Genomic DNA, 16,112 nt, shown 5'->3' with positions numbered 1-16,112 from the left:
TTATCTTGGGTGGGATGAAAGTAATTTGATGACAGGTTTTATACTCAGTGTGAAATCAGTTTTATTGTGGGTTGTCTTGACTGTACAGGCTCCTATAAATATGCAATAAAAGTTGTAGCATACAAATTAAGCGGTTAGTGTTCAACAACTGGCTAGTGGCATTTACACAACCTGATTATTAAAGTTTGAGCATTCCAATGAAAAGGCCTAAACTAACAACCTCAAACTTTAATTACACACCCAACAGAAGTTTTAGAAAAGGAGGGGAAAAAAGACATGATTCAGCATGAGTAGTACAATACAAAAACAGCACCAGCTGCAGTAACATCGCCATAAGTCAGTCTGTCATCGCTCAGGTCCTCTTCCTTGAAGGGGCCAGTCAGTTCTTTACCACTGAGAATTGAGCCTGAGCCAACACCAACCCCCCTAGCCCTTGGGTGTTTACAGGTCAGAAGGAGCTGGAAGGGTTCACCAAAAATGTCAGAAGCTCCACAACAGATACTATATCATTTAATTACGTGTGAAGCCATCACATCTGGTTCCCTTCAGATCTGCAAACACCGGGGCTATTGGCTGGGGTGATAACATTATTTTTGGGACCAGGTAGTATACCATATTGCAGCCTCTCTATCCCAGACATGAAGGCATGGTGAAGGCTTCAGGGCTGTTTTCAGCAGGGCACGACTTTGTGGAACCTTCATGTAGAAATGTGTTGTGTAGAACAAACACGTGTGACACGTAGAGTAAGGAATCACGTCAGCTCTATTCATGACATTTCTATCTTGAACGTGCCCCTGGAAAGAGTGCAGTCACTGGTCCTCCTGAGCGGTCCAATCAGGAAATATTTTATACAGGAGGTCAGGAGTATTTACAGAGAACAAGAGGTGTGGGCTGTCTTTACTGCCTGCTCTTCAGGGCTTCTACCAACCTATGGAGAGAGGGAAAGAGAGCAAACATTGTTTACAATGTCAACTGTGGGTTTATTGAGAAGGGGAGTGACACGAGGAAAGGACACCTCTATTCTACCTATTAATATGCTATGTGGTTATTATTTCACCCACTGGTTGACAGCCTGTTCTAGACAATGAGAACTCAGTGAGGTTAAATGCAAGTATAATAAAATCTTTGTTGGAAGAAAAAAAAGCTTCTGCTACATGACTATAATGCCAACCAAAAGCAAACCCTCACCACTCCATGGCCTCGTCCAGGCCCGTGCCCTTGGTGGCGGAGGTCTTGAAGATCTGCCACTTCCGGTCTTTGAGGGCGGGGAGGCCCAGGGAGTTGGCCACCTCAGCCGGGGTCATGGCCTGCGCCATGTCCTGCTTGTTAGCGAACACCACCAGGATGGCTTTCTTCAACTCCTCTTCCTGAAGAGACAAACACAGAGAGAGAGAGAGAGAGAGTCAGTCATATGGAGAAAATACATTGAGCATTACTATTTGTCCAAATTTGCCCTCCAGAGCACCTCAAACAATGGTCATTACACCTGCACTCGTATCAATGCAATGAATGCAGGCCTATCCACATGACCTACCTCCAGCATGGCGACAAGCTCAGACTTAGAGATGCCCATCCTGTCTCTGTCACTGCTGTCCACCACGTAGATGACAGCATCTGTGTTGGAGTAATAACAACGCCAGTATGGCCTGGGAGAGAGATACAAGGGTTTGAAGGAGAGACACGAAGGTTAGAGGGAGAGCCAAGGGCAGAGTCAAGTAGGCCAAACCCTCTAAATTGTAAAGAGGTGTGGCACAATAATGTATGGAAAGTTGTGCTGTCTTGAGGAAGCTTCTGTCTACCTTTTAAAATTCAACAATGTCTGTGTGTATACACCACTACTACTCTGTTGTCATCTACGCATAGTCACTTTAAGAATTACCTACATGTACATACTACCTCAACTAACCGGTGCCCCCCACACATTGACTCTGTATCGGTCCCCCCCCCCCCCTGTATATAGTCTCACTATTGTTATTTTACTGCTGCTCTCTAATTACTTATCCATATTTTTTGGAAACTGCATTGTTGGTTAGGGGGCTCGTAAGTAAGCATTTCACTAAGGTCTACTACACCTGTTGTATTCGGTGCATGTGACTAGTAACATTTGATAAACAGGAAACACTTGTTGTGATATTCATATAATTACCTAATACTCGTCTGTCCACCAAGATCCCACACCTGGAACTTCAGGTTTTTGTACGTAACCGTCTCCACATTGAAGCCAATTGCTGTACAACACAATCAGCACAATGGCGGAGATTTAAAAACCTTGAGCACACATGGCAAAGAAAGGAATGCACTTTAACCGGCTCTCTCTTTTACATTGCCTACAAACACGTGGGAAGACCAATTCAACTCATTGGGGAGCACACTAACATTAATTGATTTCCCATGCATGCACCTGGGCAACAGATAGCGTGAGCAGTGTTTCGAAGTAGAACGAAAAGAGTTACGTACTTGGAATGGTGGTGACCACCTCTCCGACCTGCAGGCGGTAAAGGATGGTAGTTTTACCGGCTCCGTCCAACCCCAGGATCAGGATCCTCATCTCTCTGGTGCCAAACAGGCCAGAGAAGAGACTGGAAAACCACCCACCTACAGCACATGGACATGAGAGAAGTTAGACAGACGTTAACTACATTTAGCGCCTATCGATAAAGGTATCTTCTTCCCGGCTGACTTTTGTCAAGAGCTCTGACGCTTGGTCGAAATGTTAACATGCTGTCAGGTTTTGGAAAGTTACGCATCTTTCTGGCCGTGTGCGAACACTAACCCTACATTAACACGTTACAGCGCTTGTTCACGATAGACAGACATAAGACAGAGGTAACCACCGGTGTTAATTATCAATCTAGCGCTCCGAAAACCTGAGCGTAACTGGGGTGGAAGTGTAGTTCTCGTCAACTCGAGGCACACACCGTAAGTGTATCTTTATTTAAAATATTATTTCCTCGCTGATATGAAAGATAAGGGCCATATGTTCAGAAAAGCATTCAGGAAGCGATGATTGATGTTTCTTGTACAGTGTCGGAATTGTAGATCACACGGCCAGTTGTGGGTGAAGCGAACCCGCTAAAAACCATATGGAAAGAAGGGTATTCCAGAGTGCCATCAACGGGACTGTGCCGAACAGTTGAGATAATGACGTCTTTGACGCTCCCTCAGTTTCCAGAAGGGATGCAGGTGGCAGGACGTACAGTACCAGTCAAAAGTTTGGACACACCTACTCATTCAAGGGTTTTTCTTTATTTTTTACCATTTCCTACATTGTAGAATAATGGTGAAAACATCAAAACCACGAAATAACACATATGGACTCATGTAGTAACTAAAAAAAATAAGCGAACAAATATTTAATATTTGAGATTCTACAAAGTAGCCACCCTTTGCCTTGATGACAGCTTTGCCCACTTCGCATTCTCTCAACCAGCTTCATGAGGTAGTCAGCGGAAGCGTGTGTGACTCGTCTTGGGGTTCAACCTGTGCTTTTCTCTCCGGAGCAGGGACCGCTCAAAGAAGTGATCAGTGGGGTAGCGTTGAGTGTAGAGGTGGACCAAATGAAAAATAATATCCTGGCGTTTGAGACGCCGGCCGTTTGGTGAGACGTAGACCCGGAGGCAAAGGTGAGAATGAGAATACCCCGGCGAGACTGAGAATACCCCGCCTGTCTTGTTGAGTGTTGACACAGAATTTATACCTGACAAGGTCAGGTTTGCTATTCTGTGAGGGCCTATGTTCTGAACCCGCTACGGTGCTTCAGGTGCCAAGGATTCAGACATGTTGCAGCAGTGAGTATAAGGGTGATCCCATGATGTGAGAGAAGTGTCTGAGGGAGTGTACATTTGGGATAGAGAAAGCACTGAGTGTCAACTGGGAGCACCCATGCAGCTGTGGATCCCAATTGCCCTGTGAGACAGGTTGAGATTGCTAGTGGGGCAGAAAGTTTCCTATGCTGAGGCAGTGAAGGGAGTAGATGATAGCGAGTGAGCGATTCGACTGGGAGAGAGAACCAGAGAGAGAATGGGTTTTAGTAAGTTAGGATTTATTGCATGTATAGACTTGGTAGTTGCAGCTGCAGATAAATATTTTGGGGTGAGAGATTTTAGTGTAGAACCTCTGAAGTTTTGAGGGAAGGGCCTGGTGTCAGATCGTTTACGGCCAAAGTAGTTGGATGGTGTGGTGTTTTTGGGGGGTTGGGGATAGTGTATAGGTGCAGGGTTAGATGGTGGTGCAATTTAAGATTTCCCCTTCACCTTTTTTGTCTGAGTGAACAAAATGTGCAATCCGCACCCCCGAACTACAGCAATACGCAGCACAGCGTCTAGTCTGCCCGAAATTCACACAGAACAATAAGGTTTTCCAGAGCTAGTGCTAACGTTAGTAATGCTACTGTAGCGATTGAGGGGAACAGTTGAACCAGGGCCTGAACCAGCAGGGGTAAGCACACTAGCTAATGACTATATTAGCTAGCTAGTGTCTTTGGCTATTTCCTGTTCTGTCTGTGCTATAAAAGGTCCAGACCCATTGGTAGACGATGTCACATTCTGCTTTTTACCATTAAAAAACTAGTCGAATAGATAACTACTGATTAACGTTAGTCAACTAATTATTGGGCTATTTGACGCTGTAACGTTAGCTGGACTACAAGTACTCAGCATGTTGGCACAGGGAGTTAGCAGTACAGCTAACGTTAGCTAGAATGTATGGCTAGACTGTCAGTATTTACGAACCACGACTACAATTAATGACTCAGACACCTTAGAGGAATTTAATAGCTTCATCAACTTAATAACATAGTAGCTGTACGCGAGACAACAATTATTAATACGTGTATGTTTGTTAGCTATCTATTTATGTTATATAGCAAGTGGCCCAGTTGCATGGTGCGTAGCAGGAGCTGGCAGAATAGCCTGAATTTCTACATAAAACACAACCGTGCGAATTCCTATTATAGTTCTCAAAGAGATTAAAAATATATTTTAAAAACGTACCCATTCTGAAGACACTGAACCCTTGATCAACGACGTTGTAGATCTCGACACGGCACCGCTTCCGTAGCTGTTGGAAATCAGTGACGTGTCGCAGGAACACGTCATTAATGGTATTCCGGTTTCATTGTCCGTACATTCAACGTCAGACAAATATTTTGAAATGTTAAATAGTTCAAACACAATTGCAAGAAACGATAAATATGATGTGTTTAATAGAAAATTGTCCCCTTAGTATTTAGTTGTGAGTTTCGATAGAAAAATACTATATCGAATGTGCGTCGATTCGGAACTAGAGATCTACAATGAGCTGTGTTCGAGATGCCAACGTTTCAAATCGTTTTTCATGAGGAGCTGCCAATAGCACGTATAATATTGTGGAATCTTGAACGCACTCCAAAAGAACGGAAGAATAATTTATGTACACTCTTATTATACCTAAGTGGATGTACATCATTGGATGGCCCTATGCAAAAGGAGCAGGCTATGATACACAAATTAGACAGCTTGTGTTTCAACGGAATCAATCAATTTAACATTTGCAATTGTGAGTATGGATTTATTTCAACCAACGCGTAGCTAATGCATTACGAATGGGCTCTCCGCTCCGTGTCTGTACACGATTCTGTTCTCCTGCATCCCTTCGTCACAGAGTCAAGCCCGGGGTCGCCGATAGCTGAGCCGCAATGGTGGAGAAGTCCGACCGGGCACCGCTACTGGACTGGGAGGAGGTTCCTCCGGCGGAGAAGCCTGTTCCCACACCAGAACAGGAGAAGCACGTCAAGGGGCCGAGCCCTGCCAATAGTCGGGCGTTGGGATGCACTGCGCCGGGGATAGGGTGGAGCACCAGTCCGGGGGGTCCTGGGTTTTTAACATCAGCGGTCTCTAGCATAGACACATCCCTCTCATCCAGGAGCACGATCCCCATCCCTGCGGAATGGGATGCTCAGTGTCCCGACAAGGATGACCATACCCCGGCCCCAGGACAAGGAGAGGTGCCGCCCGATAACATGGTGAAATGGGAGGAAAAGGATCCGATCGTGGCCGTGTTTGTGGTGACATTTGATACAAGATCAGGTGAGTCGAGTCGAGGACATCGGATCTTTTTTCGTGCTGTGCTTCCGCCTAGAGAAGCAGCTGCATGGTCACACCCATCAATTTGTAACATCTATAGGCCTATAGCACCCATGCATATAATAATTATTTTATTGTTCATTATAGGCCTACTGGTTATTATTTGCAGAAATTGCATCAGAGAGCTTGGGATGGATTCATTTGAACTAGGCCAGATAATTGATGTCCCCAACCATTGGCTGCAATGGTCATAATGTGGTATTCGCCTACGCCTTGAGGATGCTCTTCAACACAAAGACCTCTATATTTTTACTCCGGAACCCCAAAGTCACAGGGGATGTGTGAATTCTCTATGACCACACCCTAAAGGCAACTCCTGTCATTCACCTCGGGAATATCAGAGAGGTATAAGCCATAGTAGGCGAGATATACACATCTATTGATAATGTCTGACCACCGGCTTTACAACCAATTAGTTGTTATGTATGTAGTCTTGAGACTGTCTGGGACTATACATTCTTAATGAGTGAGTAGGAGAGAGAGGGAGTCAGCCTGTGGATTTCACTGCAGATTGAATTACTTTAATCAATGAGGGCATTGACTTCATTTGGTAATGATGGCCTATTCCAAATAGTTTGAGGCCTATGTTTGGTTGGTTGATCTACATGCAGGTTTGCACATTTGTGAAAACGTTCACATTTTAGGACAGTTGTTGTGGTAACCATAGCTACAGTATTGCCTAATTTCACTCTCCTGTTTATGTGTGTGTGCGTGTGTTTACTGTTTAGGTAACATGTTAGAGTGGTGTCTGCCAGGGGACATGAACCTGGAGGGAGTAGAGTTCAAGGCTATGGCCAGCGGCTCCCACAGAGTCTCCAGCGACTTTATGTAAGTACACCCGGCTGCATCTCAATCATCTAAACTTGAATCCTTAATTTTTTAAACCTATCCTGAGTGCATATCAATAGTATAAAGTGGCATCCTTTCTTTGTATCCAATCCTGGATGCATCTCAGTAGTCTAATAGGCTTCCTATCCTCGTGTCCTTTATTTAAACTAATTTGAAATGGGGGAACGCTACCAGGCATCAGCCTTCTGCCCTGTTATTTAATCGCAAAGCTGATGAAGAAAAGCATACAAGTGAAGGCGAGGAAGACCTTTTAGACTGAACATTTAGATGCACCCCCTGTGCCTCCTTGACAGGACAGCAAAACTTGAGAACTGATGGTCAGCAGAAAAATCGGCCAACTGGCAGGGCAGTATGTTCCCTTGGCTCAACTCATGGTCCTCTCTCTGGCCCCCACAGATACTTCCGTAAGGGCGGGTACTTTGGCCTGGCGTGCTTTGCCAACATGGTGGTGGATAGTGTGGTGGAGAGGGGGGCAAGAATGAAGTCTGTGGGTATCCTGTCAACCTCTTACACCCTGCTGTACCGATACATGAGCTTCCTGGAACACCAAGTCAGGTAGAACCTGTTTAAGTTATGTTATCTAACGATAATATAAATTATCTCTGTTTTTTGTTCTCTGTCTTTCTCTCTTTTTTTGGTCGCTGCTCTTTCCCCTCACTCTCTCTTTTTCTGTCACTGGATCTCTCTCTTTGTACTCTCTCTTTCACTCACCCTCTGCCCTCTCTCCCCCTCTCCCAGTCTGTCTCTGGATCTCTCTTTCTCTGTTTCTTGTACTCTATATCCCCCATTCTCTCTTTAACTCTCTCTCACTTTCTGTCACTCTCTGTATCCTCTCTCATGCCAGTCTCTCTTTATCTTCCCTCAAGTCACAGTCGTCTCCCTGGTGTTTATAATTATCTCATGCATTAAACATGGTGTGTGAGAGAGGTGTCACACTGCAATCTGTCACATATCCTGCTCAACAAGATAGGCTGAGTCTGAAATTGGCACCCTATTCCCTATATAGTGCACTACTTTTGACCAGAGTCAAAAGTTGTGCTGGCACCCTCTGGTCAAAAGTATTGTACTAATAGGTAATAGGGTGTCATTTTGGACACAGACATAATGTAGTTTCCAGATAGCCCTTTCTCTTTTTTGCTCTTCCTCTCACTTCCTCTTTTTAGCCACCCACGAGTGTAAATGTAATTCCTATTCGTCTCTTCTGTTGCATAGTTATCACATGTTATGGTTAAACATTGGCATTTTTGTAGCTGCTTACAGAAGTGTATGAGTTCACTAAAAGCCTATGGGATCCAATAAGGTGGTATACCTTATTATACCAACTCATCAATCTTTGATTATTTGAATCAGCTGTATAGTGCTAGGGCAAAAAACAGAATGTTCACCCTGAGGGACCCCAGGACCGAGTTTTGGAAACCCTGGTTTAGATGGTACACTGATTCTCTACACTATACTTGCTTGTTTTGTCACAGACACTGAAATTAAGCAAACTATCAGAATTTTAGCAACCAGAAAATAGCAGAGCGATATCTGCATAGGACGTCTTTAATAAAAAGGAATCTTTTTATTTGCAGTAAGTAAACTTAACATGATGAACAGGACTGACATTTACTCTCATGGGTGGCCAATAAGAGGTATCTGAAAGCTACGCCCCTGATAAACCACGCCTCCTGAAAATAACCAAAGGATTACATTAAAAAAGACCCAGCTGCTAGGTCAACCCAGCATAGAGTAAAAATAACCAATTGATGGTTAAATTAACCCATGTTTGGGTAATCCCAATTTGTTGGTCTATTCATGCAACCCAACTGGCTGAGTCAAAATAACCCAACATATGTTCCGTCCATTATTTAACCAGCTCTGGCTCACCAAATATCCAACATTGGGTTGTTTTTAGCCCATCATGTTTAGTGTGAGTAGCATGCTCAACTGTTATTTCAAGGACACTACTGTTGCATTGATAGGCCAGGATGAATCCTAACGTGAGGCCTACTCTGCATGCATAACTCACATTATCAGTCGTCAATGTTATACACACAGATTGCCATTTAGATGTCAACCCTTAGTAGAGTTGAAGAGAGAATGCTGACGATGTTAGCATAGCTCGAAGTGGAGGTTGCCCCTAACAACAGATCTAGGATCAGATTACCATACTCCCAATAATTTATCATTAGGGGGGGATGGAAACAACTGTTCCTGTATCAGTGTTGAGGAGCAACTTCTACCTGCTCTGTTATTATAGGGTGACAAGGAGAATTCCCACTATGGTAATCTTCCCCCAGACACAATAACAGACCCATTCCTAGACAGATACACAATGACTTTACATTAGATAGCTACAAATGAACCCAAATCTTGTATTACCACTGATTAATCTTGGGTTAAATGGACCATATTTTGGGATTAACCCTTCAGAGGTGATATTAGAGCCCCCTGATGTGAATCCCAATCCCAGTCTCATTCTTTCTGTCTGCCTGTCTTTTCCTGTCCATCTCAGGCCCTTGCTCGAATATAATTACCTGCATGCATTCTGCTTACATTGCCTGTATTACTTTCAATTTGTGTGTGTGCGTACATGTGTGTGTGTGTCTGATCCAGGCTCCAGTTGAAAACTCCTGGCCAGTATTCTCCTCTGGAGGCGTTCTTTGAGGATAAGAGATCAGTGCTGCCCCCCGATGGGGAGAGTGTGGTTACTGCATGTCCTGGCAGTCCCTGGGGAGCAGCACTCAACCACTGTATGCACCCTGAGATGAAGGTGAGAGGGTGTGGTTTACTATTACGCAAATATGAAATGGTATTTTAGGTGGTGGGATTCTGTATGTGTATTATTGTGCTGCTAGTATTGATGGTGGTGATGATGATGATGATGATGATGATGATGATGATGATGACAGTATCTCTCCTCCTCCCTCCAGATCACCCACCCAGCTGGCTGCATGTCTCAGTTCATCCAGTTCTTTGGGGAGCAGATCATGGTCCTGTGGAAGTTAGCTCTGCTGAGGAGACGTATCCTCATCTTCTCTCCTCCACCTGTGGGCGTGGTCTGTTATAGAGGTGAGGGGGAGCACTAACACATGCACACGCACAGACACACTGATACGGGCGCAAGCACAGACACAGACATACACAGTAACTTCTCAGCTGCGTTTGTTTTCTTCATGCTCAAAAGAACACAATGCTACTCACCTATGTACTCTTAAACATACACTTTTATACACATTTTAATTAACTTTCTCTATTTCCTGTCCTCCCTAGTGTACTGCTGCTGTTGCCTGGCCAACGTGTCCATCCCGGGGGTGGGCGTGGCCGTGCCAGAGTTCCGCCCCTTCTTCTATGTCAACGTGGCAGACATCGATACTCTGGATACGGAACTGTCCTACGTAGCATGTGAGTGTCTGGAGTCAGGAAATAGGGCATCTACATAGTCTTATGTAGATTCATCTTCCATTCATCTGCACTGTTCTGAAAACTGAAGATGGGTGAAAGCAATATGATGGATGCATTGTAGGGTCTTGCTATCACTTCTACAACCGGTCTATTTCTTTCACATCTATGAGAGACAGAGCGGAATACACTTGAGACTTTTTCAATACAACTGAGGGGCGTGTGTGTGTGTGTGTGTGTGTGTGTGTGTGTGTGTGTGTGTGTGTGTGTGTGTGTGTGTGTGTGTGTGTGTGTGTGTGTGTGTGTGTGTGTGTGTGTGTGTGTGTGTGTGTGTGTGTGTGTGTGTGTGTGTGTAGGCACCACAGAGAAGATCTTTGAGGAGAAGCGGGACCTGTACGACGTCTATGTAGATAACCAGAATGTGAGGACGACCAGAGAGAGTCTGAAGCCTTTACTGCGGCTCAGCGCTGCAGACCGAGAGAAGTACCGCAAACTCACTGAACAGAGGTACATTACAGTCTGCAAAACAACCTGAGGGGGAGAATGTTGTTCATGTTATCGTCTTGTAGTCGATACAGAGGTGATGATAATAATGATAACATGGTGTTTCCAGGCAGATGCTGTTATATTCTCAGGAGGAGAATGGAGACTGTGTGTCCAGTGAAGAGGACCACTTCATTCTGTCAGTATATTACACCAGGATCCAGTCTACAACTGGCGTTTATAAAGAACCCTTTCAAAATTATATATATATATTTTTTTTTACACTTAAGCAGTTTATTTCTATATATAAACAAAATAAAATGTCCACGAAAACATTGTTTTAAAAAATAAGTATTTCTCATTTTTTCCCTACCATTGTAGGTTTTTCCTGGAGCAGAATAACCGTATCTTCCAGACGCTGAGTGAGGTGGCAGGGAGACCTGAGCCCATCCTAACCCAGGAGAGTGTGAGGGCCATGGGGCTAGACCCTCACGGAGACAGGCTCTTCCTGCTCCACCTGCTGGAGACATACGGCTATGACAGCCTCCTGGTCACCGAGCACCCTTGCTGCAGCTGAGGCCTGGGTGGCAAACTGACTGACCTACAGGATCCTGCACACTCAGACACACAGACTCAATGCAGACAGTCTGGAGTCTGGACTGAGAGGTCACAATACTTTGGCAAGGCTGAGACAAGGGCCTGTATTCATAAAGCATCCCAGTTGGGAGTGCTTATCTCAGATCCGTTTAGTCTTTTAGAGCTCATTGAATAAGACTTACATGGACAGGGAGGACCTGATCCTAGATCAACATTCCTACTCTGAGATGCTTTATAAATAAGGGAGACCCTCAGGCCAAAAAAGCAAATGAATGGAGAGACCCACTGAACAAGAAAAGACTAATGGAATTTGGTTCTTGGTACTGTCCTATGACATTCATGGGTGCTCAATCTGGATTGTTAACCACCGCCTTCCTGCCTGTCAATAAAATGTACAGTACAGAGGAATGTCATTCATGTCTATCCCCAACCCTCTTTTTCTGGATGAGTGGAGCCAACCAGAAACATCCTGGAACTCTGGAGATTCGGTGACTATGAGCAGAACTTACCAAGGAAGTCATGCTTAGGTTTCCTTATGTTTTCAAATGGGGAGTCAAATCTAAAGTCTGTGGTGATGTCCTCAAACTGAGGGAGGATTTGTCACTTCTCTTAATAGGACATCTATTTATTTATGTTTTTGAGAGAAGAAATCACCAAACTTTTGTCTGTAAATAGAAAGGGATCTGTAGAATGTGTTTTGTTATGAAATGATCCCATTAAGTCACTACTAAGCCCAAAACCACTGTGGTCAGCATTGTATAGAAATGGCCATCAACACCATCCATAATCATGATACTACAGGCCTGATACTAAGGGCCCGATTCAATCCGTAGCGCTGAAGATCCACGCTACAGTGTGATATACATTTAAAGGCAACGTGTATGCGTTCATGGAGACTGCATTCACGGTAAACACTGCATATGTCAACTCATTCGGAAATGACCTTTACATTTCAGTCACGCAACTTCCGTGATACGGACTGAATCGAGCCCTACGTACGCAACACTAGTTCACATGTGGATTTGGTTTCTGGTGAAAGAGGGGTCAGGACTCACCAGCACACTTTCTTATGACGTCCAACATAGAAATGTAACAACTTTATATGACTTTAAAAATGTACTTTTAATCACAGCCATTTGACCAAGAGGTTTTGGGCTCAAATTTAAACGTATGCTTGTGGTGTTTCCTCAATTCTCTGTCAAATATACGAAGAGTGAAAAATGTGAATGAGCTGCTGGCTCAATGGTTATATCCTATCCTTCAGACCAAGAGGTTGTAGGTTAAAACTTAATTTCTTATACTGTTGTGTACGTTTCAGCAACTCTCGATGTCGAACATACAGAGTATGGTATCAAATGTGATGGAGGCGGTGGTGCAGTGGTTCAATTACTGCCGTGAGACCAAGAGGTTCTAGCTTCGAACCTCATCTTACTCAGCTATTGTGTACGTTTCCGCAACTCTCATTGTCAAACATACAAAAGAGGAGGCTTAAACAATGTGATGGTGGTGGTTCAATGTCTACCTCGAAGCTTAGAGGTTGTGGGTTCAAAACAAAGTGTTGCCGCAGCTCTCGAAGTCAAACATACGAAGGGAATGGTAACAAAAAATACTGTCTCCATATCTGTTGAGGTTTAACATTGTTTTTTGATTTGCGCCTCTGCAATTCTGACTGTCATAAATTCGAAGAAAAGCAGATGTACAGTAATGGACCAGCGGAGGCTGCTGAGGGGAGGACGGCTCATAATAACGGCTGGAATGGAGTCAACTGAATGGTATCAAACACATGGAAACAATGTATTTGATACCATTCCATTTATTCTGCTCCAACCATTACCACGAGCTTGTCCTCCCCAGTTAAGGTTCCACCAACCTCCTGTGATGGAGACACTTTACACCAATGATGATAAACTGTGAATGACTGAGGGTGGCAAGTAGCCTAGTGGTTATGAGCGTTGGGCCAGTTACCGAATGGTCGCTGGTTTGAAGCCCAGAGCCGAATAGGTGAAAAATCTGTTAATGTGCCCGTGAGCAAGGCACTTAACCCCAAGAGCGCCTGCTAAATTACAAAGAATGTTGAAAAAAAATTGTCTGCCTTTTTTTTAGTGATGCTCCTTATTGATTCATCAGAACTGTTCACGTTAGAAATCATGACATTATTTACAGTGCTCCCTTCACATAGTGAAGAGCAGGAAGCCACTAAAGGTGTTGTAGTTATCAGAATTGTAAAAGAGCCCCCAGCCCGAGGGGAGATGCATGTAGATCGCATCCCCCTCCACCAGCTCTAGAGAATGCATTAGACAAGAACAGAAGATCTCCATGGGTACCGTATTGGTCATTTAGCAGAACACTTTTGTCATTGTGGTAAAGATGAACGGCGATGTGAGGTAATCCATTGCAGTGAATCTGATGTACTAGACTCCTTCTTACTGGCGGTGTGAAGATACCTGCATCAGAGGAGAGGGAGAGATCAGCATTGTCCGTTTCTCAGAAGCCCTGTTTACACCTGGTTCTAACATGCGGCCTTTGTACTGATGTCCACATTCTGATTGTGCCCACATTTTTCAACAAGTGTAGACGATTAAAAGAGGCATTGTGATGTGACTGTGATCAAATCTTAAAGTGTAAAAAGAGAAGATCAGGACACATGTTTACAGCAGGTATATACAGGGCTAGAGAAACTGTTGGTAATGCGGGATTCAGTGTGTGTTGATTTGTGTGGTTAGTAGGCTACCTGTAGTTGGGTTGTAGGCCTTGCTGATGTTGGTGAAGACTTCTCTGTAGAAGTGTGGTGTCACTATTGGCACTTATTATTGAAAGATAAATAAAGCCCATGAAAGCTTACATTATTCTGCTAAGAAGCTAAACAAAAAAACATTCACCAACAGCCACCCAACCTCCTCAGGTTACAAACAAGTGCAGCCCTTTGGACTGGAAAACAACTCATTTTCTGTATCTGCCTTCTCTCTCTCCAACACTTCCACCTCCCTCTCACTGACAGTCTGGCCTCCAATGCTTTGATTGCCGGAAAGGAAACATTAGTAAACTTAACATTTGTTAAACCTACCGTAAGTATAATGTTTTTTACATAGTTTAATTACCTGTTGCCACTCACTGCCTGTCACTCTGGTCTCCAGGGCTAAAATAATATGAAAGGAAACAAACAAAAAAATAATATGAGAAATACCCAATAAAATAGACTGCCTATAAAAAACAAATGAGAAACAGTTTTTGGCCAACTGACTTGAAACTGAATTCTTTCTCTTCAGCTCCTCCTCACTGGCATTCAGTATGGCACTCATGGCTGGAATTATGGTCAGGAATTCTCAAAAGCCGCTCAATTCCGCTCTATTCAATCCGTATCGCGGAAGTTCAGCGCTACAGGGTGATTGAAAGGCAATGTTCTCACATTAGCGGGGACTGCATTTGCCGGCTCAATCGGAAATTATCTTTACATTTCTATAGCGCAATCTGTAAGGCTTCAGCAATACAGATTGAATAGAGCCACAGATCTTTCACAAACCGATATAATAATGAACCAAATTAACTTCCAATCTTATACAGAATGCACGTTACCTGAATTTTCGGTCTTCAGCTCCTATACCTCCTCACTGGCACTTAGTCTGACCCCCATGGCTGGAATTATGGAGAAAAACAACAGTGCTCAAAACTGTTGAACCAAACTCATAGCGAACCAAATGAACATCCGCAGTGAACCAAATGAACATCCGTAGGCCTACACATACAGTAGCCTATATCCCACTGAGCAAAAACTGGTTGAATCAATATTGTTGTTTCCACGTCATTTCAACCAAACAATTCAATGTGATGACGTTGAATTAATTAACGTGGAAAACTGATTGAATTTGGAAAAAATCATCTACGTAAGGACATTTTGTATTTTTTTCAACCAAATTTTCACCCAAATCCAATGACATGGTGAATGTTTTGATTGATTTCACGATAAATTCACATTACTTGACAACTCAACCAAATGTAAATCACAACTAGACATTAAACTGACGTCTGTCCCCAGTGAGATCTGTATCTTTATTTGGTTCCTCGTGACAACAGTTAATCTTCCTGTGGTCCAGAAACACAACAAAACATACACTACAGACGTAACACTTTACAACTTACAATGAAAGACTGTAGTTGACAAACTTTTAGCAAGTAGACATTAAAATACCTAACAGGTTACACATTCAACAAACACACAGGGATCTGTATCGGTCAGTCCTTTACCTGTATTATCAGTTTTCAGCTCCCCTACCTCTAACTGGCACTCAATCTGGCACCAACGGATGGAATAAAAATACAATTCAAATAAACACTCAAAAGCTGTTGTCCTCCACTGAACCAATATCATAATGAAACAAATTCCATATTTATACATACAGTGCATTCGGAAATTATTCTAAAATTGATTAAATAAAACATTGAAATCCCTTATTTACATAAGTATTCAGACCCTTTGCTATGAGACTCAAAATTGAGCTCAGGTGCATTCTGTTTCCATTGATCATCCTTCAGATGTTTCTACAACTCCATTGGAATCCACCTGTGGTAAATTCAAATGATTGGACATGATTTGGAAAGGCATATACCTGTCTACATAAGGTCCCACAGTTGACAGTGCACGTCAGAGAAAAAACCAAGCCATGAAGTTGAAGTAATTGT

General features: G+C 43.5%; 2 protein-coding genes across 3 annotated transcripts; one reads left to right on the top strand and one right to left on the bottom strand.

Annotated features, from left to right (window-relative positions):
• Window positions 1-36: 36 nt before the first annotated feature.
• On the bottom strand, window positions 37-5,107 carry LOC129865405 (ADP-ribosylation factor-like protein 1). Its single transcript, XM_055938188.1, has 6 exons — window positions 4,992-5,107; window positions 2,458-2,595; window positions 2,147-2,228; window positions 1,535-1,646; window positions 1,189-1,367; window positions 37-928 (listed from the first exon to the last, which is right to left on the bottom strand). The coding sequence occupies exons 1-6, from the start codon at window positions 4,993-4,995 to the stop codon at window positions 898-900; spliced, it is 546 nt and encodes a 181-aa protein (XP_055794163.1). The 5' UTR covers window positions 4,996-5,107; the 3' UTR covers window positions 37-897.
• Window positions 5,108-5,115: 8 nt separating this feature from the next.
• On the top strand, window positions 5,116-14,276 carry LOC129865400 (DENN domain-containing protein 11-like). 2 transcript variants are annotated; one of them, XM_055938175.1, is made up of 10 exons: window positions 5,116-5,535; window positions 5,641-6,065; window positions 6,851-6,950; window positions 7,368-7,526; window positions 9,570-9,726; window positions 9,887-10,025; window positions 10,227-10,358; window positions 10,712-10,862; window positions 10,969-11,037; window positions 11,220-14,276. In XM_055938175.1, exons 2-10 carry the CDS (start codon window positions 5,675-5,677, stop codon window positions 11,413-11,415), a joined length of 1,494 nt encoding a protein of 497 aa, XP_055794150.1. In that variant the 5' UTR covers window positions 5,116-5,535; window positions 5,641-5,674; the 3' UTR covers window positions 11,416-14,276. The 2 variants fall into 2 exon arrangements, with proteins under 2 accessions (XP_055794150.1, XP_055794149.1); XM_055938174.1 differs by having other exon boundaries at window positions 5,116-6,065.
• The last annotated feature ends 1,836 nt before the right edge of the window (window positions 14,277-16,112 follow it).

The sequence above is a fragment of the Salvelinus fontinalis genome, chromosome 11, assembly GCF_029448725.1.
Source record: "Salvelinus fontinalis isolate EN_2023a chromosome 11, ASM2944872v1, whole genome shotgun sequence".
NCBI classification, from domain to species: Eukaryota; Metazoa; Chordata; class Actinopteri; order Salmoniformes; family Salmonidae; genus Salvelinus; species Salvelinus fontinalis.
This window is presented reverse-complemented; position numbering and strand designations above follow the sequence as displayed.

Bases quoted from the DNA above. Each gene is read 5' to 3' on its own strand.
- LOC129865405 (XM_055938188.1), bottom strand. The intron at 2,229-2,457 runs GTACGTAACTCT...TGTGTTGTACAG, and splicing joins GGTGGTCACCACCATTCCAA to CAATTGGCTTCAATGTGGAG. The intron at 1,368-1,534 runs GTAGGTCATGTG...TTGTCTCTTCAG, and splicing joins AGCTTGTCGCCATGCTGGAG to GAAGAGGAGTTGAAGAAAGC.
- LOC129865400 (XM_055938175.1), top strand. From the start codon at position 5,675: ATGGTGGAGAAGTCCGACCGGGCACCGCTACTGGACTGGGAGGAGGTT. The intron at 10,026-10,226 runs GTGAGGGGGAGC...TGTCCTCCCTAG, and splicing joins GGGCGTGGTCTGTTATAGAG to TGTACTGCTGCTGTTGCCTG. The intron at 11,038-11,219 runs GTCAGTATATTA...CTACCATTGTAG, and splicing joins GAAGAGGACCACTTCATTCT to GTTTTTCCTGGAGCAGAATA.